General features: G+C 39.7%; 1 protein-coding gene and 1 long non-coding RNA gene across 3 annotated transcripts; one reads left to right on the top strand and one right to left on the bottom strand.

Annotated features, from left to right (window-relative positions):
- Positions 1–641: 641 nt before the first annotated feature.
- Positions 642–6,332, bottom strand: eif6 (eukaryotic translation initiation factor 6). Its single transcript, XM_056395258.1, has 7 exons — positions 6,206–6,332; positions 5,788–5,927; positions 4,877–4,962; positions 4,465–4,640; positions 3,192–3,368; positions 2,522–2,706; positions 642–1,799 (listed from the first exon to the last, which is right to left on the bottom strand). Exons 2-7 carry the CDS (start codon positions 5,892–5,894, stop codon positions 1,790–1,792), a joined length of 741 nt encoding a protein of 246 aa, XP_056251233.1. The 5' UTR covers positions 5,895–5,927; positions 6,206–6,332; the 3' UTR covers positions 642–1,789.
- Positions 6,333–8,522: 2,190 nt separating this feature from the next.
- LOC130176649 (uncharacterized) lies at positions 8,523–15,426 on the top strand. 2 transcript variants are annotated; one of them, XR_008828902.1, is made up of 4 exons: positions 8,523–8,913; positions 11,853–12,018; positions 12,379–12,536; positions 15,182–15,426. It is a non-coding gene; the product is annotated as an uncharacterized LOC130176649 (long non-coding RNA). The 2 variants fall into 2 exon arrangements; XR_008828900.1 differs by having other exon boundaries at positions 12,379–15,426.
- The last annotated feature ends 1,064 nt before the right edge of the window (positions 15,427–16,490 follow it).

Raw genomic sequence — 16,490 nt, 5'->3', positions numbered from 1 at the left:
AAATTATGATACATGAATTTGTATTTATTTATCATTTGTACTTATTTTATGAAATAATGGTTAATTTCACCTCTTGGGTCCTTGAGCATTTAACGACTCAGACGACTGAAACATAACGAGGGGCCTCAACCTGACAAGACTTTTATTTTATTATCTTATCATTTCTTAAATTAAATATCTATTGAATAAATGTAATTTTGTACAGAGTGCAATATTTATCTCAAAATTATAAAGCAGAACAAAAAGTAAATACACAAGCCATGTAAAGCACCTCAAACACCTCACCTGAGTGGATGTATTTAACTTTCCATCACTGCTCCTTAGTTATTCAACCAAGACTTCTCTCGCTCCTGTAGTGAGCTGCAACTCATGATTAGTTTCATTAGCAAGTGATCTTTTAATTTCATATTGTCTGCTGTAAATCTACATACACATAAACCTGATTATATTATATATATATATTTGCAAATTCCATATTTGAATGCGTGAAAACACAGTTATGTCAACTAATGTTTTTGTTTTCAATGTTTTCTCAGTCGCCCACTTTCTTCCATGTCACAAATGACAAAGAATCAATCAATCAATCAATGAATCCACTTATTGGATTTTCAGGACACGTCCAAAGAAAAACACAGAGCAGATAAAAAGAGGGAGATTTATTTAATTTTACAAGACAGACGAGACGTATCGTTCGTTAAGAAACGAGCCGTGTTAAAAGTGTCCAGCAGGCAGAAACACTGAAGTCTGTCTCACTTCTTACAGTCGGGAGGAAAAACATCCACCTGTCGCTTTTCACTGTCTGTTGTGTAAACGTTACATACAAGACGACCGACGCTGATCTCTCTCTGCCTGTGTTTATCCACCACACCGTCAGTTTTCTGGACATTAAATCATTAAGATCAGTTACCACCTTAAATATCAGCCCTACTTCTCTTCTTTTTTCTCTCTGACTAAAGCGACAGTGAGTTTTTCATTCTTCAAGCCTCAGATGAAAGTTGATATCTGGGATGGTGATACCGTTTGTTTGGCAGTGAGGTGTGTGTGTGTGTGTAGGTGTGTGTGTTGATGGGAATCCCTCACTGACTTCTTTTAAGTGACAAAAACAACTGCCTGCTGGGGAACTGTCACCCAATCAGAGTTACCCCGACATGAGGAGGAGGTGATTCTGTCAAGGCGACTGTCAGTTTCCCATCAGTGCTGAGGAAAACAGGCAGAACACCGACTCCCACCGACAGACTTTAGACACATTTTTAATGAGACAGGCACAAAAAATAATTTGATTTTTAACTCACTTTTGTTTTTTCCAAACTGGGAGAAAATGTTAAATCTTTATTTTTTTCCTTTTCTTCCTGTTTGGGTTTAAAAGATTCACGATTGACACAACATGCGTGTGAATAGAGTTTCAGGTGAGTCATTCACAACTCTCTGAACATCAGCCTCTGCTTTGACTTAACTACCAATTATCTCAACCTGTCCCAGTCCAAATAAAAAAGGTGAGGTGCTGCATGTGAAGCTGAACCTGTTTAACCTGCTGATGAGTTCCTTGTAGAGAGCTGATATGGAAGAATGACTGAGGTCACGAGAGCGAAGTTTTTTTTTAGAAAGATTAAACCGAATGATGCCTCTGCAGCTGCAGGAGCTGGGACTTCTGATTGAGACTGAACCGTGTTGTGTGGAAGGAGGAGTTTTAAGTTGAGTGCCGAGGTCCAGACGCCCGGTGGCTTCACGCCATGAGAGACCAGGTGAACCGCAGCAGAGCTCCTCGACGGCAGCGAACCGCGGACGTGGCCTACGCCATGCTGATGGGGGGAAAAACAGAGAGAGGAACAACATTTAATGGCTTCCTGCTGCTGAAACTCTGTTATTTTCAGACTGAACAGGAGAATGGGGAGTGGGGAACAGCTGGGAGATGTTCTTCAAAATGAATCGATCTTAGCTGCTGAGAGGAAACACAAAAATACACCAGTGCTGCCGTTTCATGTGGAAACACATGAACTGCCATTCTTCAGGAAACTAAACTAACCTGATGTTAACACAATTTTACAAACGCTAGAATTACCGCCTCGTGGTTTTACACCTCCACCAACCAGCCACGTCGTAGGAAACATGGTCACAATCTCTCCTGTCTCTGAATTACAGCGTTGAATAAAGGCCAGGAGTGTTTTTCCACAACATTATGTCACAGTCAGGTTGACCTTTGACCTTTTATCCTATTTATTTTGATCCTTTTTATACATTTCATCCTGTTAGACATCTGTGTTGAGTTATGGCCAAAAACATGTTTTATGAGTCCAAATGTTTGTGCCACACATATTGTTTGGTGTGATCAGTTTGCATTTTCACTGCAGAAAAAAGAAGCTGACCTTTGACCTTTCAGATATAAAACATCATCACTTCATTTTATTCTTAGAAATTTGTGGTAAATTGTGTCATAATTGGCGTTTGAATTCTTGAGTTATGGCTGTCTGTGTGTGTGTGTGTGTGTGTGTGTGTGTGTGTGTGTATGTGCACGCGTCTTCACCTGTCAATCAGCGAGTCCCTCATGCTGGTGGCGATGGCCGAGGGCTGCGCCGCGTCGCTCAGTCTGAACACGCTCTCGATGACGGACAGCTCCGTGCTAGTCGTGTCCAGGCCGCAGAACGCGCACCAGTCGTTGACCACCATCCCCGCCGCGATCACCTCGCTGCCCCGGTTCACTGTGCCGGCCTGAACAGGAAGTCAGCGTCATTAACGCTCGGTGGATTTTACTCGTTGAGCCACTGCAGCAGCACTGAGGCTGCTGGATGGACTCGGTATGAAAACTGCTTCACACACACTCTCTTGTTCTCAGACGGTGACGAATGAGATCATACATCATGCATGATGACGGACACTGAGCGGCTCTCAGGAGTCGGACTGACGTTAAGATCTACATGATTAAATTCTCACCTGTGACGTTAATGAGACTTAATAAGAGCAAACTTATTTCTCACCGGTGAGATGTTCGTCGTGAAGAGGTCGCTGTGTCATTTCTAATCTGAATGAAAAACTACAAACTTCTCTTTCACTTTAAACCTCTCTGCTCTGACTCGACCGTCTCAGGATTGTGAAATCTACGATGTTTAAACTATTCCAACTTGTTTTTGGCATTTTCAACAGACTAAATGTACCAGAGGCACAATCGAGAGTGAGGGAAGGAGGACGACACTCACCACCAGAGGGACTTGGAGCAGAGACGACAGCTCGTCCTGGTCTTCTATGGACGTCTTCGGGTGGACCAGGCCTCCCTGGTTGCTGAATGCGCAGTAGGAGCCGACCAGGACGTGCTCCGCTACCGTCTGACGGAAAACCTCCACCTTCAGAGTGTCTGCGAGGATCTCCTCCGTCTCCTGAGCGGAGGGAGGGAAACACAGCGCGTTTTTAAAGAGATGTGTTTATTCTGCCACGTGTCACTGAGATCTTGTCTGAACTTTTTATGATTATTTCTCGTGATATTACAAAAGAAAAATGTATTTGATGTTAATCCTGTTGATACAGTTTGTACCTGCCAACACTGATGACGCTCAGCTGTCGGTCTGGTTTTATCCTGAAATCACGACCTCTGACCTTCTACAACTAATGAGACTGAAGTTCTGGTAATTACTTCTTATTTCAAACAGCATCAGATCCCTCCCTCGATTTGCTCCTGATCAATAACTCAACTTCAATCAGCACATCAAGAGTCTCGTTCCTCTTCCTCTCACTCACATTATTACAGTTTTGCGTGGAGTTGGTGCAGATCACAGCAGCAGAGGTTTCTACCTCACCCCTCGCTCCCTGTTTGTTTTAAAATTCATGTTTAAGATTTTATTGATTATGTTCAGATCCCTGGACGGTTTTGGCTCTGCTTCACATCAGATCCTTTAACTCCTTATTCTGCACAAAGCCGCCTCAGATCTGACGTCCACGTGTCGTTAAACAGTCCCACGGTCCAGACTGAAGATAGGGAGGATTATGTTTTCACTGTTTTAGCTCCAGCGCTGTGGAACAAAGGCCCCCTTCAGACATTGTTTCTATAGGTTGTTTCACGTCTTCATGTTTGGCCATCTCCTCAAATCCTTTTTGTGTTTAAAAGATGGTGAATTATAATCCTCCTTTTGCCAGACAATACAGGAAAGTGTATTTACTCACTAATTATTTCATTTATAAATTGTCAAATGCCCTTCACTTAGCACCAGAGGCTAAACTGTCAAGTGTTTAGCCAAAAAGCCACGAATACAGAGTTCATGATTTGTGAAGATGAAACCTGCAAATGTTTCATATTTCACTTGATCAACGACTAAAACATTGATTCATTTTTCAAATTTTGCGTCAACAGATTATTTTAGCAAAGTCATAAGTTAATTAAGTGCATGTGGATAGACACAACGGTCAGCTGATGTAAAGAGGAAGTGTGTGTGTGTGTGTGTGTGTGTGTGTGTGTGTGTGTGTGTGTGTGTGTCTCACCCTGTCGAGGTCAGGGTGGACCAGCGCTACGTAGTCGTTGCAGGCGATGACGTTGCCGAGGGCGGAGAGCCTCTCCTCCACTCTCTGGATCCTCACTGTGTCTGGCAGACAGTTTCTGATGTGCTGCAGCTCCTGGTCTGTCGTGTTGTTGGGCACCAAGAGTCCGTGACGGTTTCCTGGTCACATGACAAAACAAGACACCACATGAGCGACACAAACCTGTCGGTGAAGGTGAAGCTTTTGTTTCGGTTTGGTCTGTTGTACTGATGAAGATACCAAAAGATGCGTGTGGAGAACAAATTAAGGAGCCAGAAATAGCAGACGTGTGTGTGTGTGTGTGTGTGTGTGTGTGTGTGTGTGTGTGTGTGTGTGTGTGTGTGTGTGTGTGTGTGTATTCCAGAGCATTACTCACCCACACACATCCTCCCTATGATGCGACAACCTGCTACGGACGCGTGAACCACCGGGATGGTTTCTGACAGTTCCCCTTCAAACACACTGCGGTCACACAAACAACAGTCCGTCACTGAAGCTGACGGCGGCTCAGTTTACACATTAATTAATCATGTTCTACCTTATATGTGTGTGTTAGTCTGTGTATGAAGGACATGTTCATTTTTCTGATTTATTTTTTTATGAGCTTTGACATGACAGTGTCTCTTTACAGCAAAATATAGATACTCTCTTGTAACTGAGGTGTCAGACACTAAGGAAAAGTTGGACTTTGAATATTTTCTCAACTGACGATAATAGACAGATTAAAAGAAAAGTTTTACACCAACAAAGCCCATAAATAACATAAAACTTGCAGTAATTGTTGAATCCTGATTCTAAGAGGAACTCAAACAGCTTGTATCCCTTTCTTCTCTATATTAACAGTTCAGATTAAAATTTAATGTACATGTTAAAGTCTCCAAACTCATCTATCAGATGAATTACAGCCTGTATTTCCCAAACCTTTAATAACCATGATTTCTGACCAGTGAGTTTACACCTGTTGTTCCACATGGGTGTGTGTTCTGCTTATTTAGTAAGGTTCAGCAGAGCGGGAGAAACCTGCTGGTGGAAATCTGAATTTTGGATAAATTATAAATCACATTAAATTAAAGCTAAGAACTGCTTTATCTAATCAATTGTTTGATCAATCTTTATTTCTCCTGTGTGTCTTTGGTTATTCATGTCAGTGAGACACAGATTAGCCACAGGTTCAGGTCTGATCTCTGCACTGGTACATAACAATGTTTGCCTGAACAGAGCTCCCGTGGACTGTCTAAATCAAATGCACGTTACTTGACACGTGTGTTAAAAAGGTGAAACTTTCACCTGTAGAAGTTCTCGGAGCCTCCGATCGCCACGAGACAGTAGGTGTTGGTGAGTTTGGCGAAGCAGCCGATCTCGTTGTTTTTCTCAAAAGACGCTCTGACAGCCATGATGGCGAAGAAGAGGAGACTTCACTGCTGATCCTGAAACAGACAGAAATAAAAAATAAAAACTCAGCTTTTACCTCAGGACACGAGCTGCCGCTTATCACATCACACGAAGAGCTCGTTCGTCAATTTATTTACGAGGTGAACACAGCTAACTGGCTAAATAACTAGCTAACCGGTTCTCCGTTCAGCTAGCTGCCAGAGGAGAGAAAACGTTAACACACGTTTCACCGACGGGCAGCTTCAACCGAACTCACGGTGACGGTAGCTTGTTAATAAAATCCCGAGACTGTGAAAAGACGTAAAAAAATTACCGGAGAAAAGTTTCTGTGGCCTCTAAACGTGCGTGGTGGTTCCCTTCGACCCCACGTGTTCACTTCCGCTTCAGTGTTAACGGGGTGACGTAAGGACGTAACCTACGTCATAAAGCATTTTTTTTTTACAGACATAATTTAAGGACAAAAACAATCAATCCGGTAATACAACAGCGCATAAAAACCATCATTTAAATGACATAAGTACAACAGGTGAAAATAAAATGAATTAAAATGTGAAAATATAAATTCTTTTAACGAAAGGGAAAAAAAGGACAAAACGTTTGTTTCTTGTATTTAAATATGAACTGATGTGTCACTTAGACTATATTGAAACCTCTGATTCAAAACCTTCTCATTAAAACTCTAAAACTTTGAACGTAACTTAATTCAATATTATTTATTCATCTTTTTACTTATTTATTCTCTTTTAATGTACCTAACCTATTTAATATATAGTCCTTGTTTCTAAACCACTGACTCTAAATGTTACCTGTTTAACTTTGCCAAATAAAGTTGCTTTAAAAAACAGTTATAATTTAATTCCCTGGCTCTTTGTTTCCATATTATTTACATAATAAACACAATCATAAACACGTGCATGCTGTTGTAATAGTTTTAATTATTTATCTTGTTTTAGATTCATGCTTGTGAATGATTACTTTCATGCCTTGTTTTTACTGTAAAGCACTTTATGAATAAAGTAATTATATATTATGTTTTATGTAATTTCGGCGCATGTAGTCCTGCAGCTTTGAGAACTGCCATCCCTGAAAAATTTTCTCAAAAAAATCAGACAAACCCTTTTAAATCCCACAATTTCCAACCTTCATTGACAATTCTATATAAAAAATGTTGAGATTTTTGTCCTGTATCGCCCAGTTTGGGTCTCATTCAGTTATATTTAACTTTTTTTGAGGAAATCCCCCCTAGGCACAGAAAGGGTCGTCCAAAGCTCCCATGTTAAACTGAGCTATAAAGCTCTTGCCCTCAACAGAGGGGAGTTTTTAAACTGTGATAAAACATCAACCGTAAACTGTAGATACACATAAAACATATCATTCTCTTTATTGAAGCCTTAGGACGGCCACAATGAGGTGATCTTTCCAATAGGACTTGTAGTGTGTTGATGTGTGCTTCTTTGCGTCATTTTGGCCAGTCCTGACAACTTTAAATGGCTGTTTGAAGGTTACATTTTGGCAGACACAAACACCATCTCCACTTTATAGATATTAACTGTGTCTCAATGTGGTAAGACAACATTTTTGGAGGCTCTATGGTAGACAGCTCTACTGCCACACACAGCAATACACACACACACACACACACACACACATTGACAGACACACACAAGTGCAGTTGCTGCCCAAACGTTCACACAACTGACTGTGATTAGCTAATCAGACTGATTAACTATTGTCCATGTTGTTCTGTTCTAGCAGGAGAAATCACAGTAGCTTTATTGCAGATCAGCTTCTGTTAGGGAATGTACATGTGTGTATACATGTCTTGCTATGCTTATGGGGACAAATTTAGGTTGGAAACCATCATTGTGAGGTCACTTTGGCCAGTCCTCACAGTTTCAAAGAGCTTTTTGAGGGACACCTGCAGTGACTGAGGTCAGAGTCAGGATAATTCTCTACAACATGAATGAAACTCAAAGTAACATTTCTGTAGAGATTGAAACGTTTGTGATGGATACGCACCAAGCAGCGGGCACATTCAAAATTTCTTCAGGAATTTTCTAGTTATTATTACTTTCCATCACTGAGTGCAAGAGTGCTGGAATAAATATCATACACTGTAAAGAAATGAAAACGGTGAAATGACTGGCAGCAGTGGCTGCCAAACAAAAACCAAAAGTAAAATATACTAATTCAAATAACAATAAATTATATTATCAATAAAACGTTTCATTAATATTTCTACAGCAAAAAAAATGTTATTTTACAGATTTTTCCTAAATTATTATAATCAAACACCATCAATAAAGTGACAATACTGAAGCTTCTGCAGAGAAACTTTCTCCTAATAATAAAAGTAAGTGTCAATCAATTAAATATTAACACGTAAATTGTAAAGTAAACCTTTTGTTTTGGAAGACAAAGTAAAAAATACTGTGTAAAACAGATTAAAATCATCTCAAACTTAAACTTGCAGTATTTGTGTTAACATTTAATCTTTAAGTATGTAAAGTAATGTTAAAACCTGTAGCAGCACAATCCAAATACAATATTTAATGATTCAGATTCAGATCAATTTTCTTACATTTCTCATAAAATATAATATACTGAAGAAATGCAAATTAAATGGTTCAGTCTCTGTATGAAAGAACATCTGTAATATTCTCTCTGTATATATTATAAACTTCAGAGAGACGACAGTGATCACGGGGCTCAGATGAACAACAGGTGTTTTTGGGGGCGTGTCTGTTTGATTGATATGCCTGGTGTGCAATGATTGATCAGATGACGCGGCAGGCCGGGAGGTCGATCACCGGAGGGGAGCTTGGGTCGTGAGTGCATCGTATTGAAGCAGTTGTGTTAAATTTCTGTTATTTTTCTTAATATTTGTCGGCGGAGGAGGAATTTTGCACTGACAGTTTTACTGTTAGTTCTTTAGTTTTAATGAGTTTTCGGTTCACAGTAATTATGGCTCGTTCTTCGGCACTAACAGACTGGAGAGACGCTGATAAACTGTTTCTTTCGGTGAGTAAATGTTTATTTTCTTTAACGTCCTACAGTTTTAACGTGTATGATGCTCATAAAAGCTACAGCGTTTCTTTCCCTACGTGTTTTGACCGGAGAACAGGAGACAGTTAACATCCAAATTAATATTAGAGTTAATGTGAATCACAGATGCACTTTGCTAACCTAGCTAGCTAGCTAGCTAGGTTAGCAAAGTGCATCACCTAGCTAGCTAGCTAGCTGATTACTTAGTGTTTGCTATGGTAACCGTACCTTGTCCCAAACATGCAAACATCTGCAGGACAAAGATAAATATAGTTGAACAATTAACTCACTCTCACACAGTGTATAATAGAACATTATCTTGGCATTATCTAGGCATTATGGCAGGGTGCACGATTTCTCCATTGGCATTCACAATGGCGATGGAGGTAATCATTAGAGCTTCTAAGTGGGTGCAGCGAGGATGGAAAGTTAGGATTTGTCCAGTGGAAGTAGGATGTAGAGGATTTGTAGGAAGGTCTGTTGTCTCTTTGGTAAGGGAGTTAGGAGCACAGCTTAATCCGGCGGGGGAGAGTTTAGCTCAAAAAGGCATCTCTCATTGACTCTACCTCCCTCATTCAAAATGGCCGCCACTTTCTCCAACTGTTTAGGGGAGTTTGTTTGCTGAATCTGCTGAATCTGCTAGTGTGTTTTGTCAGAGTTGATGATGGTGTTGTTTGTGGTAGCATAGGCAAGATAAAGAAAATAGTCGTGGTGTGAGGAGCAGTGATGGCTGGCATTAGGGGAGTGACTCTGGGACGCCAGTGATCACTGTCTAGCCTCCTGGAGGTGTCGTGGGACCAACTAGACAAAACACTGGTGAAAGGAGGTTCCCACCTGATGACCCCAAAGACATGTTAGTTATCACTGCTCATTAGTCTGTATAGCTAAATTAATAGTTATCATAGGACATGTTAAGCTTAGGGAGCTATTCACTGAGTCTGGTCCATTTTCTGTAGCACAAGTTTCTTTTATCTTAAATTGTAGGGGTTTGTCATTTAATACTGTGAATTCATACACAGGAGTCCTCAACTGAAGCAGGTATTCATGCACCTGTCCTGACAGCTGGTATATGTGTGTGATTAACTGTGATCCACCATGTCTGAATTAAAGTGTTTGTCTGAATGACTGATGCCCACAGAAGGAGGCCCTCATGTATGGACAAAGGAGACTGCACGGACATCCTTAGTTCTCAAATGGGCTGTGATGATGATGATGATGATGATGATGATGCCAGAAAACCACTTCAGTTCAGCTCCCTCTGATGAGAGGACAGACCAGCTGTTTAGACATTTGTTATGTGCCGGTCAGAACTTGTCTGTTTTTGTCCCTGGCTGCTCCAAAGCCTCAAATGATGTCACTTCCTCTCTGTGATATCAGTTAAAAGCAACAGTACATTGTTTATCGACAAAACATGTTAATGTGACGGGTGGTAAATCAAAATGAGGGACACACACAAATCATTAAATTTTTACAAGAAAGTATGTTTTTATTAAAAAAATATCTTATGTAAATAGGGACACACATATAATCCTGACAATAATAAAGGTTTGATAAAAAACAACATTTAATGGTGATATTTTGTTAGTCTTTATAAATAATATTTTCTCATTTAATATCATGGTAACAGTACTTGACTTAATGGTTTTAAGATTTGGAAACCTACTTTTGCACATTTTTGTGCCTTATGCATCTCATCAAATGTTGCGGACCCAAATGGCCCATTTATCTTCTGTATGGGGATATAGTGGTACAGCTTTATTGTAGATCAACTTCTGTTAGGGCATGTACATGTGTGTATACATGTCTTGCTGTGGTTGTGGGGACACATTTGTGTTTGAAACCATCAGTGTGAGGTTATTTTAGCCAGTCGTGACAGCTTCAAAAGGCTTTTAGAGGGACACCTGCAGTGACTGAGATCAGTGTCAGGATGAGTCTCTACGACATGAATGAGACTCAATGTAATGTCCTTTGTAAAGATTGATACTTGAGGAGTGAAGTACACGCACCAAGCATCAGGCACATTCAAAACTTCTCCAGGAATTTTCTAGTACTTTTAATATTATCCTCTACTGGCGCAATCTTCCATAATTCTGTCATCAGTTCTGCTCTTTCTTGTTCAACTTTCTGCATGATATAAAACTATGTTCAACTGAGCTTCAGTGAAGTCACCTGGATTTTAAAGTGTGTGTTGTCTGTATGCTAATAAGGCTGCGCCGCCTCTGTGACAGGATTGGTCGGAGCAGAGAGGAGGAGCCTCCGACTCCACGGCCATCTTCTCCTATTGGTGCGGCAATTATCCTGTCAGTCCTCACCAAAGCTGCTTCAGTTTAAGCATCAGAGGAAGAGAGTTTACGAGCCCGGCCCACACATCATTAGTGGTGGCTGACATGATAGGCAGCACCCCTCTGTACCTCCTTTATGAACATTTGTGTGTAATTTGTGATTTGGTTTGAGATGCTGGTAGTGATTGTTGGGGACTGGGCTAGGTTTAAAATTCTGATTGTGCATCACACCCTTAGAAAAAGGCTGTTGGACACATTAGGAACAGGGGTGCTGCTTCTTGTGTTTTGGGTTGGTTAGAATCGCATAGTTGGGTTCTTTGTTGGCTCCTGTTCCCCTACTTCAGTTGTCCTCTTGCTTTGTTAGTATATTTGTTTACTTATTTGCCCTCCTGTTTACGCAATAAATGAAATCAGTAAATCTGATTTACCAATAACACCTGGTTTTATGTTGCTTCCCTTTTCCCCTAGCTGGGTCGTAACATAAAGCCTGCCAACATATGGTGACTGGGAAGATGGATGCCAGAAGCCAATGTGGTTGTAGTGAACTGAAACCTGGCTCTGTGAGCAGTCTGCGGTCAGTAAGTGAAATACTCTTAAATACTTCATGGGCTGTTGTATCTTTTTTGCTTGCAGAAATCAACTGCCTGGATGTGAGTCCCACAGCGTTGGAGGTTTTCCTTTCTCAGCAAAGTGGTTCTACAAAGGTTTTATATCTTGATGCTTCATGTGAGCAGTGCGACATCTACTGGCCTGAATGCAAAATGGGCAAATACAAATGTTTGTACATCACAAATTGAATGTAAGTATAAGGGAAAGCATGATTGTATTTTATTTTCCAAGCATAGATTTATATACTGTCAAATCAAATCACAATATGTTTTGTATGCATCAAATGTGTCAATATCAGTCAAGTTAAGCTCAATGTCTTTGTTTTAACTTAAGTGTCAAAACTGTAAGTCGGTTTGCAATGTGGGCAAAGAACATGTAGCTTTACTATTAAATGTCAGCTTTGGTGGTTTTGCTGTAAAGGTTTAATAGAAGATGTGGCCAGAACTTTAGTTTAAAATGTTAAAAAAAAAATTAATTAACACTATCAACAGTGTGTAAAGCAGCCACAGTGACGATGTCATGATCAAGACCTCCATCTGTTGTATTTCAGAGTTATCTACTGAAATGTGCATGCGCAGCAGCCAGCCCCGACCTGTCCTGTGTTGTAATACCACTTTGTGACACTAGACGCTGTGTGAGTCAAGAACAACTTCCAGCAGCTTGAGGTTAGCATCACAGAAACACAGGGATGGCTGAACCTCCTAAAAGGTAATATTCATCTGCATCCCGAAGGACCGCTCCCGACAAGAAACCACTGTTTAACGGCAAAGAAAAGAAGCAACACGAGTAAATCTGGATGTGGCTTTCCACCTGTCTGGACGTGCTGTTAAAGAGCAGAGCATGACGTGTGTGTCGTGTTTGTTCATATTAAGTTTGGTTCAGTGTTAGTCGGATAGTTTTCAGCTCTAGTTCATTTCATTATTGATGACAGGAGTCAAAACATCTGTTGGAATGATTCTGTCTCTGTCAGAATAAAGAACATCACTGAGAGCTGAGAACCATCATGACATGTGCACCTGCACAATGACACCAAACTGAGTATTAGTTTCTATTCTATTGTTCTTTAATGTAAAACGGTTCAGCAGACTGTTTATTACAACTAAGCTGAGGGAATAATGTATTTTCAGATATCTGTGATCATCTAATCAGAGTGCTGTTTCTTTGGTCTTTTTCTCTAAACTCTACAATATGATATTGATCTGATTTCTCTCTATTATAATGTTTTTTTTTCCATCCAGCCAAGGTCTGGATCTTTGGGGACACCTACAACCTCTTGCAGCAATGAGGATTATAATGTTCAGTATTTACTGAATCTGTTTGAGAAGTGTTGGTTTATTTTAATGGTCATTGTGGAGGCTGTGATTGCAGTAATGTTTAAGTGTGCAGGGATATACTGAGAAGTGTTCCTAATATTTTTTCAAATCTAATTCCTATAAATGGGATGGACAAAATATTAGGAACACCTCTCAGTATAGTGTTAGTTTATATACAGTGGTGTCGAAGTCTGAGACCACTTTCCCGTGTAGCCTCACATGTTACTCCATAGTAGCTCTAGTATCACTCAATTTCATTTACAAAAGAGAATAAAAGGAGCCATTAAAAACACTGAATAGAGTTCAGCAGGGTATCTCCTTAAGACTCAAGTTGTCGTGTCTCACCTATTTTTCCTATTTTCTAGTTATGTGCCTGCATTGCAATAGCCTTGAAGGCATATATTATTAATCTGCATACTTATTCGTCTTGGTCATCTTCTGTATCGAAATTTCGTTGTGTAACTAGTCCCGCAGCTTTGAGAAAACCCAGACAATATACTCTATATTCTTAAAGATTCGAGTAACCATGGCAAAGTATATGCTGATAAAAGGCGAAAAAATTCCCATAGAGAATGAATGAGGAGACGTCTTCCAAACGACCAAACCCAGCCCTCTTTGGAGCTCTACTGCTGCGTCATACTTCAACACAAACACACACACTTATTGACAGAATGATTGACACAAACACCATCTCCATGATTTGGATTAACCTTCAAAATAAAAGTCTCAATATGGTAAGGGAATAATTTGCATGTTCTCCTTATGTTTGTTCCAGGGACTCTGATTACTAGAACAAAGACATGCACATTTAATTAATTGAGGACTCTTAAATGTCAATAGGTTTGAATGTGTGTGTGTGCCTGTGTGTTATTGTGTTGTTGTTGTGTGATAAACTATTTTCCTGCTTTCCTTCCAGTGCATGCTGGGATACATTCCAGTACTTTTTTTTGTTTGAAGTTTGAATGTTTGATGTAATGAAAAAAAGTTTGCTACATTTGCCTCCAGAATTACAAAGTTTGAATGTAGAAGTCACATAAATGTAAAACTAATAAGATTTTCCCTAAAATTACAGAGAAAATCTTTAAATTGTAAGTATGGACATTAACCTTTATAATAACAAGCTACATTTTTAATTACAGATAATTACTGTCATTTTACATAGATTTGTATGTAATTTGAGAAAGCTGAAAAATTAATGTATAAATAATACAGTAATTTTTCTTTACAAAAATGGGAAATAAATGTAATTCATTATTATTGGCATACTGTCTAAAATAGAAGTTTGTCTGTTAATTCACAGATAATGTTTGTAATTTTACAAACTTTTGTTCACAATTTTAAAAAACAGAAAACTTAGCTTTTTTTTACAGTGTAATGTATTAATGTACTTATTTATATACAAACAGAAGGGGGTTTATTTACAGTATATGTATGTTTATGTGCAGTATACAACCTGCTTAGTTTTATATCTAACTAACACGTATTTTCTTATTAGTCTTATGATTATTTCTTTAGTAATCAATTATGTAGATGTATGAACGATGTGTACGCACAAAACCCTGCATACAACATTTTCATTTTTACTACCCTTAACCCATAAAAGAAGAATGTGGCAGCTCATGTATTCCTCAGACCAGACGTGGGCCTTCCTATAGTTTACTAGCGATAGATGCAGGTGAAATGATAAGAATTAGATTTAATATAAGATAAGAGATGTAACCTGAGTGTTGACAGTATCCCTGATTATGTTAATATTTTGTACAATTTCAATCAAAGGCTCCTTTATAAAATATATTTTAAATAATCAGCAATGAACTTTATAATTGTTTTTGTTTATTTTATAAAAAGAAACTGTTAGTAAGACCCGTGGACATGAAACTAAAATGGACATCCATCAATATGATGGAAAGCGTGGCGGAAAACAGCTCTTGACCCAAAGCCACCACCTCATCTATCAAACACGGTGGTGGTTCTGCTCTGACTCATGTATGTTTTGCTCCAGTGGAACTGACTCACTGGCATTTACTAATGATTTCACAGCTGATGGAAGCGGCAGGGTGAACGCAGAGGTCGGTCCACAGAGTGCGGCTCAGATTCAGCCAAATGCATCAAACCTCACTGGACGAACATTTCATCATTCAGCAGGACAATGATCGTAAACATACGGTCAAAGAGCAAGAGTCAGTCACCTGATCAACTGAAGGAGGCTGTGAAGCGTCTGATGAGGCCTGTGGGTCTGAGACTTCAGATCTTTGAAGGATTTTCCATTAAATGTTAAATATGAAGATTTTGTTTGACTTCATGTGTCCGTCCTCTTACTTTTCAACCTCAAAACCTTGAGCATTATGTGTTATATGGGCTGTATCTCTCACACAGTTCTGATGTAAACCTACTCAAATTAAAGCTGAGACTTTGCACTTTAATGTAGTTAATTTAATTTCAGATTGAATGAGCTGCAGCTCGAAGCCTGAAGAACACAGATGTGTAACTTCCCGCTTTTACAGATTTGTGTTCATCAGGTATTTCCATGTTGCCTCCTCCTCACATCAGCTGCTTCACAAACACTGATGTTTTTACCCCCAGATGCTCAGCATGTGTGTGTGTGCGCGCGCGCGTGCGTGCCTCTGTGCTCGTGAATGAGCCACGGAAAAGGAAACATTTAAAAAAAAAAAAAAAAATCTCTAAACTGCCTTCCCTCTTCAATAACCTGCATAGCAACTGCAGCCGTCGCCGTCCTCCTCCTCTATCCTCGTGCAGCACCGGGATCGACGCTCCGAGCCAATCACGTCGGCCCCTCCGTGTGACGTCTTGTTTGTTGACACTTCCATTAGCTCGCCACCTGTGTGACGTCACTGCAGCAGGTGGGGGGTGGGGGTGGGGGAGTTGAGGGGAGGACAAACCAGAACGGAGGAGGAGACAAAGAGTGTGTATGTGAAGTAAGAGGTATCACTCCTCTCTGTTTTTGTCTGTTTACTGATGCCTCACAGGGAATTTGTTTATGTTGTTGCAGGTGCTCATGTTTCATCCATGCAGATTGATTTCATATGTTGTCAATAACTAATTATTATCCTTAACCAGCTGGTTTGATGTTTGCACCAGACAATTGTCTCAACTACATCCCTACATCCCGTACATAGTAGAGGCTAACCCTAACCCATCTTGATAGTAAAGCAGAATGGGAAAATAATACTCATTCTCAGTACAGAATCTATGTTGTGTTGATGGAACATGGAGGATGAAAAATATAATATATAACAGGATGTTATTTATTAATTTAAACAATATAAACACAGGCCAACTGATTTTGATCTTTGCTAAAGCTTCCATGCTTTTATTCTTTGAATACTTC

This window comes from Seriola aureovittata, chromosome 2 (genome assembly GCF_021018895.1).
Source record: "Seriola aureovittata isolate HTS-2021-v1 ecotype China chromosome 2, ASM2101889v1, whole genome shotgun sequence".
NCBI lineage: Eukaryota > Metazoa > Chordata > Actinopteri > Carangiformes > Carangidae > Seriola > Seriola aureovittata.
This window is presented reverse-complemented; position numbering and strand designations above follow the sequence as displayed.

What these genes read in the sequence shown, in the direction of transcription:
- eif6 (XM_056395258.1), bottom strand. Translation starts at nt 5,894, where the DNA reads ATGGCTGTCAGAGCGTCTTTTGAGAAAAACAACGAGATCGGCTGCTTC. An exon ending in GGCTCCGAGAACTTCTACAG is followed by an intron (nt 4,963 to 5,787) that starts GTGAAAGTTTCA and finishes GTGTGACCGCAG; the next exon opens with TGTGTTTGAAGGGGAACTGT. An exon ending in TGCTCCAAGTCCCTCTGGTG is followed by an intron (nt 2,707 to 3,191) that starts GTGAGTGTCGTC and finishes CTTCCTGTTCAG; the next exon opens with GCCGGCACAGTGAACCGGGG.